Source organism: Medicago sativa, chromosome 7, assembly GCF_051527215.1.
Source record: "Medicago sativa cultivar Bolivia chromosome 7, Bolivia_mono, whole genome shotgun sequence".
Taxonomy (NCBI): Eukaryota; Viridiplantae; Streptophyta; class Magnoliopsida; order Fabales; family Fabaceae; genus Medicago; species Medicago sativa.
In genome coordinates this window covers 86,770,875-86,783,688 of record NC_140755.1, presented here as the reverse complement: position 1 = coordinate 86,783,688, position 12,814 = coordinate 86,770,875, and the positions used below count along the sequence as shown (strand labels likewise).

The 12,814-nt window shown below is 29.9% G+C and overlaps 1 protein-coding gene across 1 annotated transcript; it reads left to right on the top strand.

Moving 5' to 3' along the window:
• The first annotated feature begins 1,811 nt into the window (after window positions 1–1,811).
• On the top strand, window positions 1,812–6,681 carry LOC146909696 (uncharacterized). The gene is made up of 7 exons (XM_085725745.1): window positions 1,812–1,945; window positions 2,689–2,802; window positions 3,008–3,106; window positions 3,604–3,693; window positions 4,032–4,158; window positions 4,365–4,504; window positions 6,191–6,681. The coding sequence occupies exons 3-7, from the start codon at window positions 3,008–3,010 to the stop codon at window positions 6,308–6,310; spliced, it is 576 nt and encodes a 191-aa protein (XP_085581871.1). The 5' UTR covers window positions 1,812–1,945; window positions 2,689–2,802; the 3' UTR covers window positions 6,311–6,681.
• Window positions 6,682–12,814: the final 6,133 nt, after the last annotated feature.

The window sequence follows — 12,814 nt, the reverse complement described above, 5'->3', positions numbered from 1 at the left end:
TTAGAGGATAAAAGCAATTCTGAAAAGCCAAACCAAACATGTTGGAATTTTGTAGAATTGCTTTTGTCACCGTAGAGAATTGCTTTTGGCTTTGAAAAAGCCAATCCAAACAGATTTGTATCATCATTCTCAAACAATTTTTGTGGTGACCGGGGTTTGAACCCTAGACCTTGCATATATTATGCATTGTCCATACCAACTAAGTTAAGCTCACGAGGACAATTTTAAACTTTCTTTGTAGTAACTATTTCAAAAAAAATATGTTAACTATATCAATCTTTCTTTCTTAAAACTTTTCTTTTGAAGCTATTTTTAAATTTTTTTAGATTCTGATTTTTTTAAAAAGTTCTAACAAACGCATGCAATATTCGTAAAAGTGATTTTTTTTAAATGGTTTTTTATTTTAAAAAAATGATATTTTCCTTAAAAAAAAAACTATAACAAATGAGCTCTTAATATGGTTGCATGAAATATCAATACTTTTGGTTTGACGAAAAAATTGTTAATTTTAATCTTTCTTATCGTGTTCGGGAAGCGCTTGTAAAGTGAACGAGCTAAACGTCTAATCACTTTAATATCTTACGTAATATTGCTATGTATATAATTTATCTTGATCATCTTAATATTATTATTATCTGCCCGGTTATAGAAAACTGACATAATTAGTTAAACAACTAATAATCACTCGAGAACCAAATTCACAAGACAATAATATAATTATATATTACATATTCAAATTTTTATTTTGTTAGACAAATACAAATTATCAATTTATACAAAAATACAAATACAAAAACTTATACATTCAATATCTATTTATACAAATACAAATTATCACAAAAAAATACCAATACAAATTTGTAAATGGATTTCATATGATACGACCTATTGTCTTCTTTATGTAAAAAAATAAAAACATTGCCTTTGTAAGTTAAATAATAAATTAAAAGAATCGTTGGTTACATAGATTGATTAATTTATCTTTATTTACAAACTGTTAAGCATCTAAAAAATCTATCTATCTATCTATACTATTACTAATACTAATATTCCATAAAAAAAAAATACTACTACTATTCTCTCAATTAATTATTGAAAATGATACTTATTCTTCCCATTCCACTTCATCTTTGGGTTCATTTTTGTTTCAACTACTCTATTTCTATTCCATTAATTAGTTACTAGCCACCACTCACCCTTTCATTTTCCCCTCAATTAGTGACAACCATGTTACTTATTAACCTAATCTCATTTCTTCATTCGTTTCATTTTTTGTTCTTAGGTTTCACTTTCCTCTTTCAAACTTCATATATGTTTTCTTCTAATATTTAGTATTATGAAATGAATATCCAAATTGCATGTGCAGGTTTTGTAAATAGATGACTTTTGTTGAAAGGTCCCTTCTTATATGAAATGTCATCTCTGCATTAAAATTGAAGTTTTTCCAATTATTTCTTTTACTTATTTTGTAATATGGTGAGTGTTATATTTGTCATATGATTTTTGGTTATCCATAAAATCACTCAACTGAAATAGGATCTACTTTCACTCATTATCTCATCCCTTTTATTTATATTCATTGTCTATGATAGATATTTATGTCCTCCTGTTCTTCTACTAAACTAGATAGGAAAATCAATGTCCATTTTTTTTACCATTTTGCCCTTGTGGGGGTATTTTGGTAAATCGGTAATTGGAGGTATCTCTATATATAAAAAATCAGTAACCCTCATTCCATTTTTCCATTTCCACGTTCAGCAACTCTCCCAATTCTTTCTTCTTCTCCATCGAACCTCTCTCCTCTTTCCTCTCAAATTTCCACCAATCTTCACTCAAACATCAACAAAATCAACATGCAATCATCTCACAATCAATAATCATCAAAGGAAATTCTACATTCAATCAAGGAATCTGCCTCTTCTTCAGTTTTCCTTCATCATCAAAGGTTTGTTTTCCAGAAATTTTATTTGTTTCGGTTGTAATTTTGCTTGCATGTGTTCATAAAATTGTTTTATTGATTTTAGGGTTTGATTTCTTGGTTTTGGGTTTGATTTTAGGGTTTGTTTTAGTGATTCAGGTTTGTTGTCTGTTGGGATTAGTTTTGTGCCCTAATTTTGTATTTCACTGTTGAATTGTTGAATTTGAATTCATATACTTATATCTATTTCACTTGTGGTGTGAAATTGTTGTTGAATTTCATTAGGGTTATGTTTGATTTGAATTTAATTTGATTTGGAATTAATTTTGTGTTTCATTTTGGTTTGTGTTTATGATGGGGATTAATAGTAGAGGAAAAGATGGTGAAGGAATTTCTGGAATTAAAATAAAGTAGCCAAAACAATGTTATTGTTAATCAAATTGTTAATTATATTGTTAATGTTGTTGTTGATATAATTGATCAATTGAATTGTTAATTTTTTGATTTAATTTTGTGATTTTTATTGTGTAGGTATGAAGAGGGCAAGAGACATACTTGTCTGAAAAAAATGGCATGCACTTCAATTGTTTTATTTGTAATTGTGTACTGAAGTTTAAAATTGGTATTAAAGTTTTTGATCTTTCTGTAATCAATGGCAGGTAATGACTCAAATTTTCTGATATGGTTTGATGAGATATGCCAATCTCTTATGAAAGGTTCAATTAGATAGAGTGCTTTGGTGGGAGCTAATTAACTGATGTTACTTGCAGAATGTTCATCAAGGACATGTAACTGAAACCTTGATTCGGTTTCTGAAAGCAAGGGAATGGAATGCTTCAAAGGCTTTAATTTGGGAGCTTGTGAAAGAATTCAGATTTAGAAAGGTGAGTTTCTTCTTTTAGGCTTTAATTTGGTTGTATAGGACTGAAATTGTTGTATGAATTTAGTGTTATGCTCTAAATGGGAATTGTTGTCTATGAACTTGGGAAATTAGTGATCATTTATAATTTGTTTTGTTTTGTTAGAAAAATTTGATTTTTTTGGATTTGGAATCCTGCAATTTTTTTCCTGTTTTTTATGTGATTGCAGATGCTAAAAAGGATGAAGGATTGTTTGAGAGAAATGAAACAATGGTGGGATGAACTAATGAATGAAGAGGAGGAAAAAGTAGAAGAACAGCAAGAAGAGGTAGAACTTTTCAAACTTGTGCCTTAGATTTGTTTTGATCAGCCTGTGTTGCTGAGTTTTGGTGTCCTTTTTCTTCATTTTGCTGGTCTGGTTTTTGGTGTGGTTACTAGCTTTCTTTGTGGCTTTGCTGCTGATATTTTTTTATCGTTTTTGCTGGTTTTTTTCCTGCTGTGTCTAGGTGCAGGGTCTGGGTTAATATTAAACATGTTGGCATTTGTTGGTGAAGCAACATTTAGCTTATTCCTCTTTGATAGGAGTGGCGTGGTATCATAGGCACTTAGAAGAACTATTTTTATTAGTCATGTTATATAGTGTTGTAGGGACACTTATAATTCTACATTAGGTGATCTAAGCCAGACACAAATTTTTGCAAAGATTGAAAATGTTGAGGTGAATTGCATTTCTTCATTATGCATTGGACAAAATTGAATTATTTATTAGTTAGATCCTTATTAGCTATGCTGATTCAACTGCATTTATATATCTGTTCTTTTTAGGGATTGACCCATTTTGATGAGATTCTACAAGAAGCTGATGGAATCATCTTGTCCCGTGGGAATTTGAGCATTGATCTTCCACCAGAGAAGGTTAGATTCTTTGTAGTAATTAGTCTCTACGTGTTATTTGAAGTGCTTTTTACTTATTCTGTTTTGTTGTGCTTTAGGCATATGTTGATAGTGTACTTAATAATTCTTAAAATGGGGTTTGGTAATATTTTTGTTTGTTTTATGAGGTATTTATTATGAACTTGAATTTTGCCAATTTTATTCAATCTTTCCTATTTTAAAGAGTAAAAATCTTTACATTGATTTTTTTTTTCAATTTATGTTGATGTTTTAATCTCAGATTGTTTGTTTTAGCTTACATGCATGCTTTGACTATAACTCTTTTTATAGTCACAAGTTTTTTCATGAAAAATGTGCAGGTTCTTACCAATGGTATTGAAGTGAAGCTGCATAGGAATGCTCTTAGTGTGATTGAACCACCAACCGGTCTCGAGGAAGATGATGACCTTGAATTTGAAAATACCATTTGGCATAAATCAGATATGGGTGAGTTTCAATTTGGGATGTTACTGTTTTTTTTTTTGTTCCTATCTTTCCAAGTTTTTATTTTTCACTTCATTTTAGGAAATTATGATTGTATTTGCAAAGATTTTTATGACTTTGTATTTATATTTGATCAGTTTGTGTGATTGTTTCTCTTCCTTTTGATTTTCCCTATTGCTGATTTGTTTGTGCTTTGTTTGATTTCTCAGCATCAGATGACACACAAAAGTCCTACAGATCAAGGCCTAGAATGCATAGATCATTAGGATCATCTCACGGGAGCATGAGCAAATCCTTCTCTGTTGATTCACAGTCCAAGGGGTCAATTTCTATGCCTCAGCGGTGGACGGTATAAATACTTGACTATTTTTTTCTCTTCTCTAATGGATATTCTGTTACTCTTTTGTATATTACAAAATTAATTTGTTGATGATTGAGGGAATTTGAATCTTTTTTTTGCAAGATCGCGTATTCTTTATTGAAAGATGAGAATGAATTTTCCTTATGCAATTTCAATTTTTAATGAGTGGCTTTTGAAATCTGATAATGTTATTCTTTAAATTAGCTTTAAATTCATCAGCTATGATGTGTAGTTTTGAAGAATGGTGGAAATAGTTGATTCTGGACCATTCACTGTTATTGCATTTTGATTGAATTAGTGGTTGTATTTTCAATTTATAGTACCCTTGGTGACTGAGATGTTTTGTAATTGGTTGACAGTGTAAATCATTTGTACCTTTTGCACTGACATTGGTGGGGAGGCACTTATGGTGAATTTAGTTATCAAACAAATTAAAAAATTAGTAAAATGATTTCTAATTGTGGATATGTTGATTTTGTCCATGCCATGTAGTGTATGCTTTCTGTAGATCCTAACATTTGTGTGTTTTTCAATTTAGCTAGAATATTCTCCTTTCATACTGATAGTGATTTTCGCAAGTGTATAAAATCGTGCAAGTAGTAATTTAAAACGGTAAGACCGAGTATCGAACTCGAGGATTGCGGTATATTGTTGAATAGTATTTGTATCTTAATTGAACAAAAGGTACTGAGTTTGTTTTATAGCAATACTGAAAATTGAGCAAAGTAAATTGGTTCGAATTTGTTCAATGACTATTTCTATGTAACTGTTTGATAATTGTTGTCCTTATGCTTAAAAGGTGGCTGTTATCTTAAAAGATATAATTTCCTTTCTCCTTTCTAAGATAGCAGCTTTACTATTTTGGTATCGATTTAGCAACTATGCTATCATGTATATTACCATTTATCTATTATATACTACCAATGATATTGTAGTAAAATGAGTATGTTAACTCAAAGTCTCAAGTCTTAGGAGGGACAGAATATTTAGTGATTGACTGAACTTCATTTTTTCATGTCTTGGGAGAACAAAATATTTTGTAGAAAGATGAGTATGTTAACTCAGAGTCTCAATTTTTTGCAAACTTACACACAATCATTTTCTGATGCAATTCTAGATTAGCCTATTTGGATTTGGGTAATAGTCATTCCAAAAATGCCTAGACTTAGCATCGATGAGAAGAGAGCAACAAAAGCATAAGCAGGCACATTCTTAAAATAAGTAGTAAGCATATTATGAAGATATCGTGAATAAGAATATAAGTGTACTCATGTTCTGTTTGTGGTGACATAAGTCCCCCTTACAACTCATGAAGAACATTACCAGGGCTTGACATGCCGCGACAATCTTTCAAAAATGATAATAGAATTACCAAACTAAGTGAATCAAAATTATTGTCCCAGTATTCATATGCTTTTAGAAAGTAAAAGTAATGGATTGTACCTTATCATTGGTTAATTGAATAGTAGAAGTAAAAAAATAAAAATTAATATACATGGAATTAGGAATTCAGCATTATTATATACATGGAATTAGAAGATATAAGCTTTTATTACCAGGAAACTGATAGACATAGTTTGCTGAATCTGATTTTGTTGATATTAGGTGGTTGTTTAATACATTGTTGACAACCTGTACATTGAACTGATTTTAAAATTTTTTTTTTCCTTTTAGGTTTTGAAGGAGAATTTAACATTCTTTCAATTGTTATGGAGTCCTCGGATGGACTTTATGCAGCAGCAAAAGGTCTGGGAATTGATTTGCAGATTTTCTTCTCCTACTCACCTGAGTTGACCAATGAAGTTATGATAAACTGCATTAAGAGTACTGCCATTCTGACAAGGGGTTTGTATGCTAAAATGCCTGATTCAGTAACTCTTGCTGAGTCATTTCTTACACAATTTCCTGGAATAAATTCTTTGACAGCACATTCTATACTATCTTTAGGGGTCACACTTCATGGGTTTCTTGCTTGGTCACACGAACAAAGGATACATGTTTTCCTAATTATTGTAAACTGAAGTTTGAATTTTGACCAGAGAGATGTAATTACATTTAACTAATATGCCTAGAATCGGATTAACTTTAATGGAAGAAACCAATAAAAGAAGAAAAAAGTGTTATATAACCATTTAAACTTTTGATAAATGTTTGTTTGTGAATAATGGTGGTGATGAGAGCTTTTCTTCTATGGCATTCGGACCTGTAGGTCCTGTTGGTGCGGGTTTGAAGCTGCAAGTGTCGAGTCTATACAATGTATTCTCTTCTATTAGTTTTGGCTCTGATGTTAGTTTTGTCATTGGAATGTAGTGTCATTAATTTTTATATGTTATTTTCAAAGTTTTCCTGTTAGTTTGGTGAACTAAGGTCAAGGCCAGTATTAGAGTAAAAACAAATTAAGTTTATAAAAATTGTAACAGCTATGAATTATGAGCAATTAATTTAGAATATCACAAGGTCTTTCAAACTTGAATGTGATTAATAATGAAAATAAAGTATGTGTTCTCACAGCTGATACATTTGAAAGCAATTCTCAAAGTAAATATTTTGAACACAGTGATAAAAAAATGAAAACCCTCCGTATTAAAAACAACACAAGCATTATATAGAAAATTATAAAGAATGGAGTTATAACTAGGACTCATCCCTTTTTCTTTGTCTCCTTTTAAAAGCATGAAATTGAATAATTAATGCATATTATAAGAAAATGTATTTGCAAGTTTCATTATTGGTGTTCATATTTGTGTTTAATAAACCAAATGTCTAACATATACACGAAAGACTTTACTAGAGCTGCACAATGTTGCGTCGGTGTAGAACTCTTTTACACCGATATTCAACGACAAGTCATCCTATTTGTAAGATTTATGTGAGCTATTTCCTTAATTTACTTATTTTTCATGTATAACAAAGTATTTCTAAAACGCTATATTCAACCCGTGCGAAGAATGATTTGGATCTGGCTGGGAGCGCACTCTTGCAAATGTGTTAACAATGTATAATTTGTATAATATTTCGATGACTATGTGTTGAAACTATGGTTTGGATATAGTAATCCAACCCTTTTTTGGTAATCAAACTTAAATAGGTTCTTGACTATATCGCAACATCTATATTTTGGCTGCAGTACACTATCTATACAATAACAATGGTTGCTATGTTAGTTACTATGTAATACACATGTTACAAATTTTCAATTTAGACAACCTTACGAAGAATATCAATGTTATGTAATTTGAACATCTCTCTTTTAGAGCTCCATTGAAATTACCATTTTGCCCTCATGAAGTGCATTTTGGTAATTCAATTATTAGAGAGTGTGTTTTTTTTAAGGTTGGCCTATGAATTTCTATTTTTGCCCCTAACCAATTTTTTTAAATTATTTTCTAATTTTTATATTTTTAATAACTTTTAATTATTTTCCAATTTTTATATTTTTAACTATTTTTCAATTTTTTCTCCCAAATTCAATTGCTTCTACATTGCCGTTGTGGGAGATTAAGGTATCGTTTGACCCGACTTTTTTCAAACTTCTTTTACATTTTTAAGGAGAAGTTAGGCCGAATACAATATCAATTAAGTACTTACTAAAAAAAGTACTTTTTTTGAACGCATAAAATTGAATGGAATGAGCTTTGACCAGAAGCTGTTGAATGTTACTTTAAAAAACTACTTCTCGACAATTTATTTCACAAGCACATCTTTTCAACTCACGCCGGGAACCTTTTCTTTATTTTTTAATATTATATTTCAATATGTTTTTTTTCTTCCATTTAACTTTATTTTTTTTAACCGTTCCATTAATTTTTTAAGGAGGTTCCATTTAATTTTATTACCTTTTTTTCAAAGGAATTTTATTATCTTTTTATCACTTATATATTTAATTTCCATATCGTTTAATCATCACAATCTCACAAATATTTTTATTCACGATGTCATTTAATGATCCCAAATATTTTTATCTTCTTTCTTCAACCTCACGAATATATACACACATTAACGTTTAGAGTAATATTTTATGTCCGTCTGTCTGTTTTTTTTGTTACGCATGCATATAATTTTTTTAGTGTTGCTTGGTTGAGTGCTACCTCACCAATTTTTTTTAACTATTTTCCAATCTTTATATTTTTAAAAACTTTTAACTATTTTACAATTTTTTATTTTTAACTATTTAAAACTAAGTTGATGGTTCATGGTTTTTAAGGTTTATATTTTGACATATTACAATGATTCACAATTATCCGTCATTTTACCATCTATCCTTTCAATGTAATCTTTCAGACTGAATATTACTAAGCATATGTGAAGAGACTGAATATTGCTCAGCTGATATTACTTTTTTGACGTCAAAGAGATTTTTTATTTTTTAACGGTCAAATTATTAATAACCAAGTTTCTACACAAGACGCTAAAGAGTTTGATGTGTTTCTTTCGTTCATTTTGTGTCATGTAAATATTGTTGTTAATCCCCTTTTTGGTAACTCTATGACAGTAGCGCTCACTTTTATAATTTTAACTAATATGTAATTTATAATGTTTTTCTGCGCTTGATAAAGCTTTCATAAATATTTTGATATAGATTTATAATTTTTGTGCAATATTCACTAATTTGATCATTTTTCCTTCGGAACAATTTTTTTTACAAAATACGTTACTGAACCCCATGCCTTAGACCATGCATCACAAATATTTGGATTATGTGACCTTGATTCTCTAATTTACGAAGAATGGTAATATTCCGTAATTTGAACATCTCTCCTTTAAAACAAGTTTTTTAAAAGTACGTATAATTCACATGAAAGGACTCGATACTAAATTGCAGTTAATATCTGCCTTTGTTGTAGATCATGCGAAATGATTTATATACGTTGAAACTGAAAGGCAAAATGATATAAATCAAGTAGAGAGACATTCAACTATCTGTCTGATTCAGAAGTTTGTTCACCTGAAAGGACTGGATACTAAATTGCAGTTAATATCTACCTTTGTTGTAGATCATGTGAAAGGACTTATATACGTGGTACTAAATTGCAGTTAATATCTGCCTTTCCTAGGGGTGGCAAAAATACCCATGCCCACGGGTACCCGTGGGTAAAATCCGTCACGGGCATGGAGCGGGTAGCTAAACGGGTATCCACGGGTATAATAAATGGGTATTTGACTACCCATTATTATATGGACACAGACACGGATTGGATTGTATCCATATCCACGGGTACCCATACCCGATAATAAATTAAGTAAATTACTAATATATTTTTATATATCATATCTTATTACTTAAAGTTGGTACCTTATTATTGAATAAAATTTTACCGCCCACCTAAAAATCCTCAATAATAACCTACTTTTATTTTCAATTTTTTTAATTCATCTTATTAAGTTCACCGTTTCCACTTCATTCACATCATAAAACATATAGATTATATAAGAATCATGAATTTTCTATGAATTATGTATGATTTATGAAATTTTGAGTGGATTATGTATGGATGTTTAAAAGTTGAAGTTTTTTGGTAGTTAAAAAAAGTTATTATTTGTACCAAAAAATAAATAAATTCAAAACTCCATGGGTACCCATGGATACCTCAATACCCACTGGTACCCGTATAGTGGGTACCCACGAGGATACGGGATGGGCACGAGTATCATATTTATCCAACGGGGCGGGGACGGGTATCATATTATTCGTACCCATGGGTATCCATTGACATCCCTAGCCTTTGCTGTAGATCATGTGAAAAGATTTATATACGTTGAAGCTAAAACACAAAATGATATAAATCAGGTAGAGAGGCTTTCAGCTATCTGTCTGATGCAGAAGTTTGTTCACCTGAAAGAACTGGATACTAAATTGCAGTTAATATCTGCCTTTGCTGTAGATCATGTGAAAGGATTTATATATGTTGAAGCTGAAAGTCAAAATGATATAAATCAGGTAGCTTTGGTAATAGGGTTTTCATTGGTTTATAGATAGATATCAATTATTACTAGGAAAGTGTTTCTACCGCTGACTAAATATGTTTTCATTTGTTACTCGTGATCAAGCCATTTTGAAGATTTAATTTTGTAATCTGTAATGCAAGAGTACTCTAAATATTGTATTATGGTTTATAATTATCTGTCATTTCGCAATCTATCCTTCCAATATAATATTTTGTCAAATACGTTACTGAACCCCCGTGCGAAGCACGGGTTTGTAACTAGTTTATTATAAAAAAAAGTCATGCCTATATCATAAAATTTCTATTGTCTTTATGATCGATATTTTTTGTTTCATTTTTTTTGATGCACAAATGAATTTATTTGTGGTAGATACCAATGTGCATGTTTTGGAATTAGGTATCAAGATATATGAGAAAGTTCTTCTTCAACAGGATGTGTATTTTTACACATCTATTTAATTTTTCACGCATTTTAATGTATACACATATGAAATTATTTGCTTTATTGTTTTTACTGGTCTACTATTGTTTGTTGTCCGGAAGGTGTTTTGGAATGTTGTGATAAGGTAATATCCATCTATCTATCTATCTATATTATAATATACATATATATATATATATATATATATATATATATATATATATATATATATCTTTGCAAAAGAAACTTGAGTTGTTCTCATGTAAGCTTTGTGATATTGTGGCACTTTAAAAAAAATTCATATCATCTATTAAATCTTTATCTATAATATACTCTTAATTTTAATAAAATAAAATTCTCACATTCATGAGTTTTATTTATTTAAACTACTAGCCATGTTTGGAATGAAAACAGTTTCTCATGTAACGTAAGTAAATAAAAAATATTTTAATGTTCCATTTTAATTTGAATGGAAATTTCTTAATTAATTACAAGTTGTCAAACTTACGTTTTTTTTATCTTATGAATTTCTATCTTAAGTGTAGAGTTGAAGACCAATAGTTTTTGTACTTTAATCTAACTTAAAGGATTTGATTATTTTTATAAATTTTTTATAATGTACCTAGATTATAAATGTGGTTCGTATCAGACACAACGTCAATAAGGGGGTGTAGTTAGAATTATTTTGGTTTTGTATTGTTTATGCATCTTATCTTATCTTATAGTTAAATAAAGCCCGTAAATCTCACCCTAGTCACCACCCATCACCCACATCCAGATCTAAGTTTCCAGATCTAATCTAACAAAATTATGAAGTTTTTACCTCCGGCTGCCATGTACTCAGAGCTTTTAAAAAAAAAATCGCTTGGATCAATGAGAGTCGTGTGTTTGGACGTGGGAGACAATAACACTGGAGTATCATTCACAGAGCTAGACCTGAAACGCGTCTCACAAAAGCACTTCCAGTATGTAATAAATGTGTCTGTGCATAAGTGATTTTTCAGTTAATTGATTTTTTTCCGCTTTACTTAGCATTTCTCTAATAACTAGGTTTGATATTTTTTCTTTTTCTTTTTATTTGTTGCAGTGTGCTTCATATGCTAAACGGGAATAAGAAAAAAAATATTATATTCCGTTGATTGGGCATCAAATGAGTCACATGGTATGTTCATTGACAATTTAAGTTGATTGCAGTTGTTACTAAGTGTTAGTAATTAGCCAAATAAGCAAATTGTTTGTTGTGCACCTACTAGCTAGTTGCAACCTAAATATTTGTTTGGATGTAACATTTAATTTACTATCTTTGTGTTATTTCCTGAAAATCTTGTGTTTGTTGACTATGAAATGAAGCTCTGTTGAAAGAATTTATTTTAGATGCTTATGATGGTGATTGTTTGGAGTGATATCAATTGTATTTCTTTTCTTTTTGATTTTATGTTATGGAATTCAAAATCTGCTACAAGTACTTATTTCATACAATCATGTACAAATTCTTTAGACATCCAAACGTGAAGATGTGAGTGGAATGTACCTGTTTTGGGAATAGCGGCAAACATTGTTTTAAAACTTTTTAGAATTTTACAAAGTAATTCAGTCTATGCATAAACACTTCCATAATGCTTTTTATTGTTCATGTCATGAATCATGATCTGAATAGTTCTATAAGTGCTTTTAATTCGATATTCCTTGCTATTTTATGTGTAGTATTTAGCGGGCTAAAGTGTTTATTCTGCACCCACTAGCTAGTAATTATAACACCATCTTTTCATATTTCTTTGTCTCTTTCAAAAAAAAAATTACAAAACTTTTAAATGTATTAATAATTTCTTTACAATAATATTCATATATAACTTACAATTGAAAAACGTTAATTTATTTCCTATGAATATGATATAATTAATTGTAGAGGTGATTATGAAAAAGTAACATATT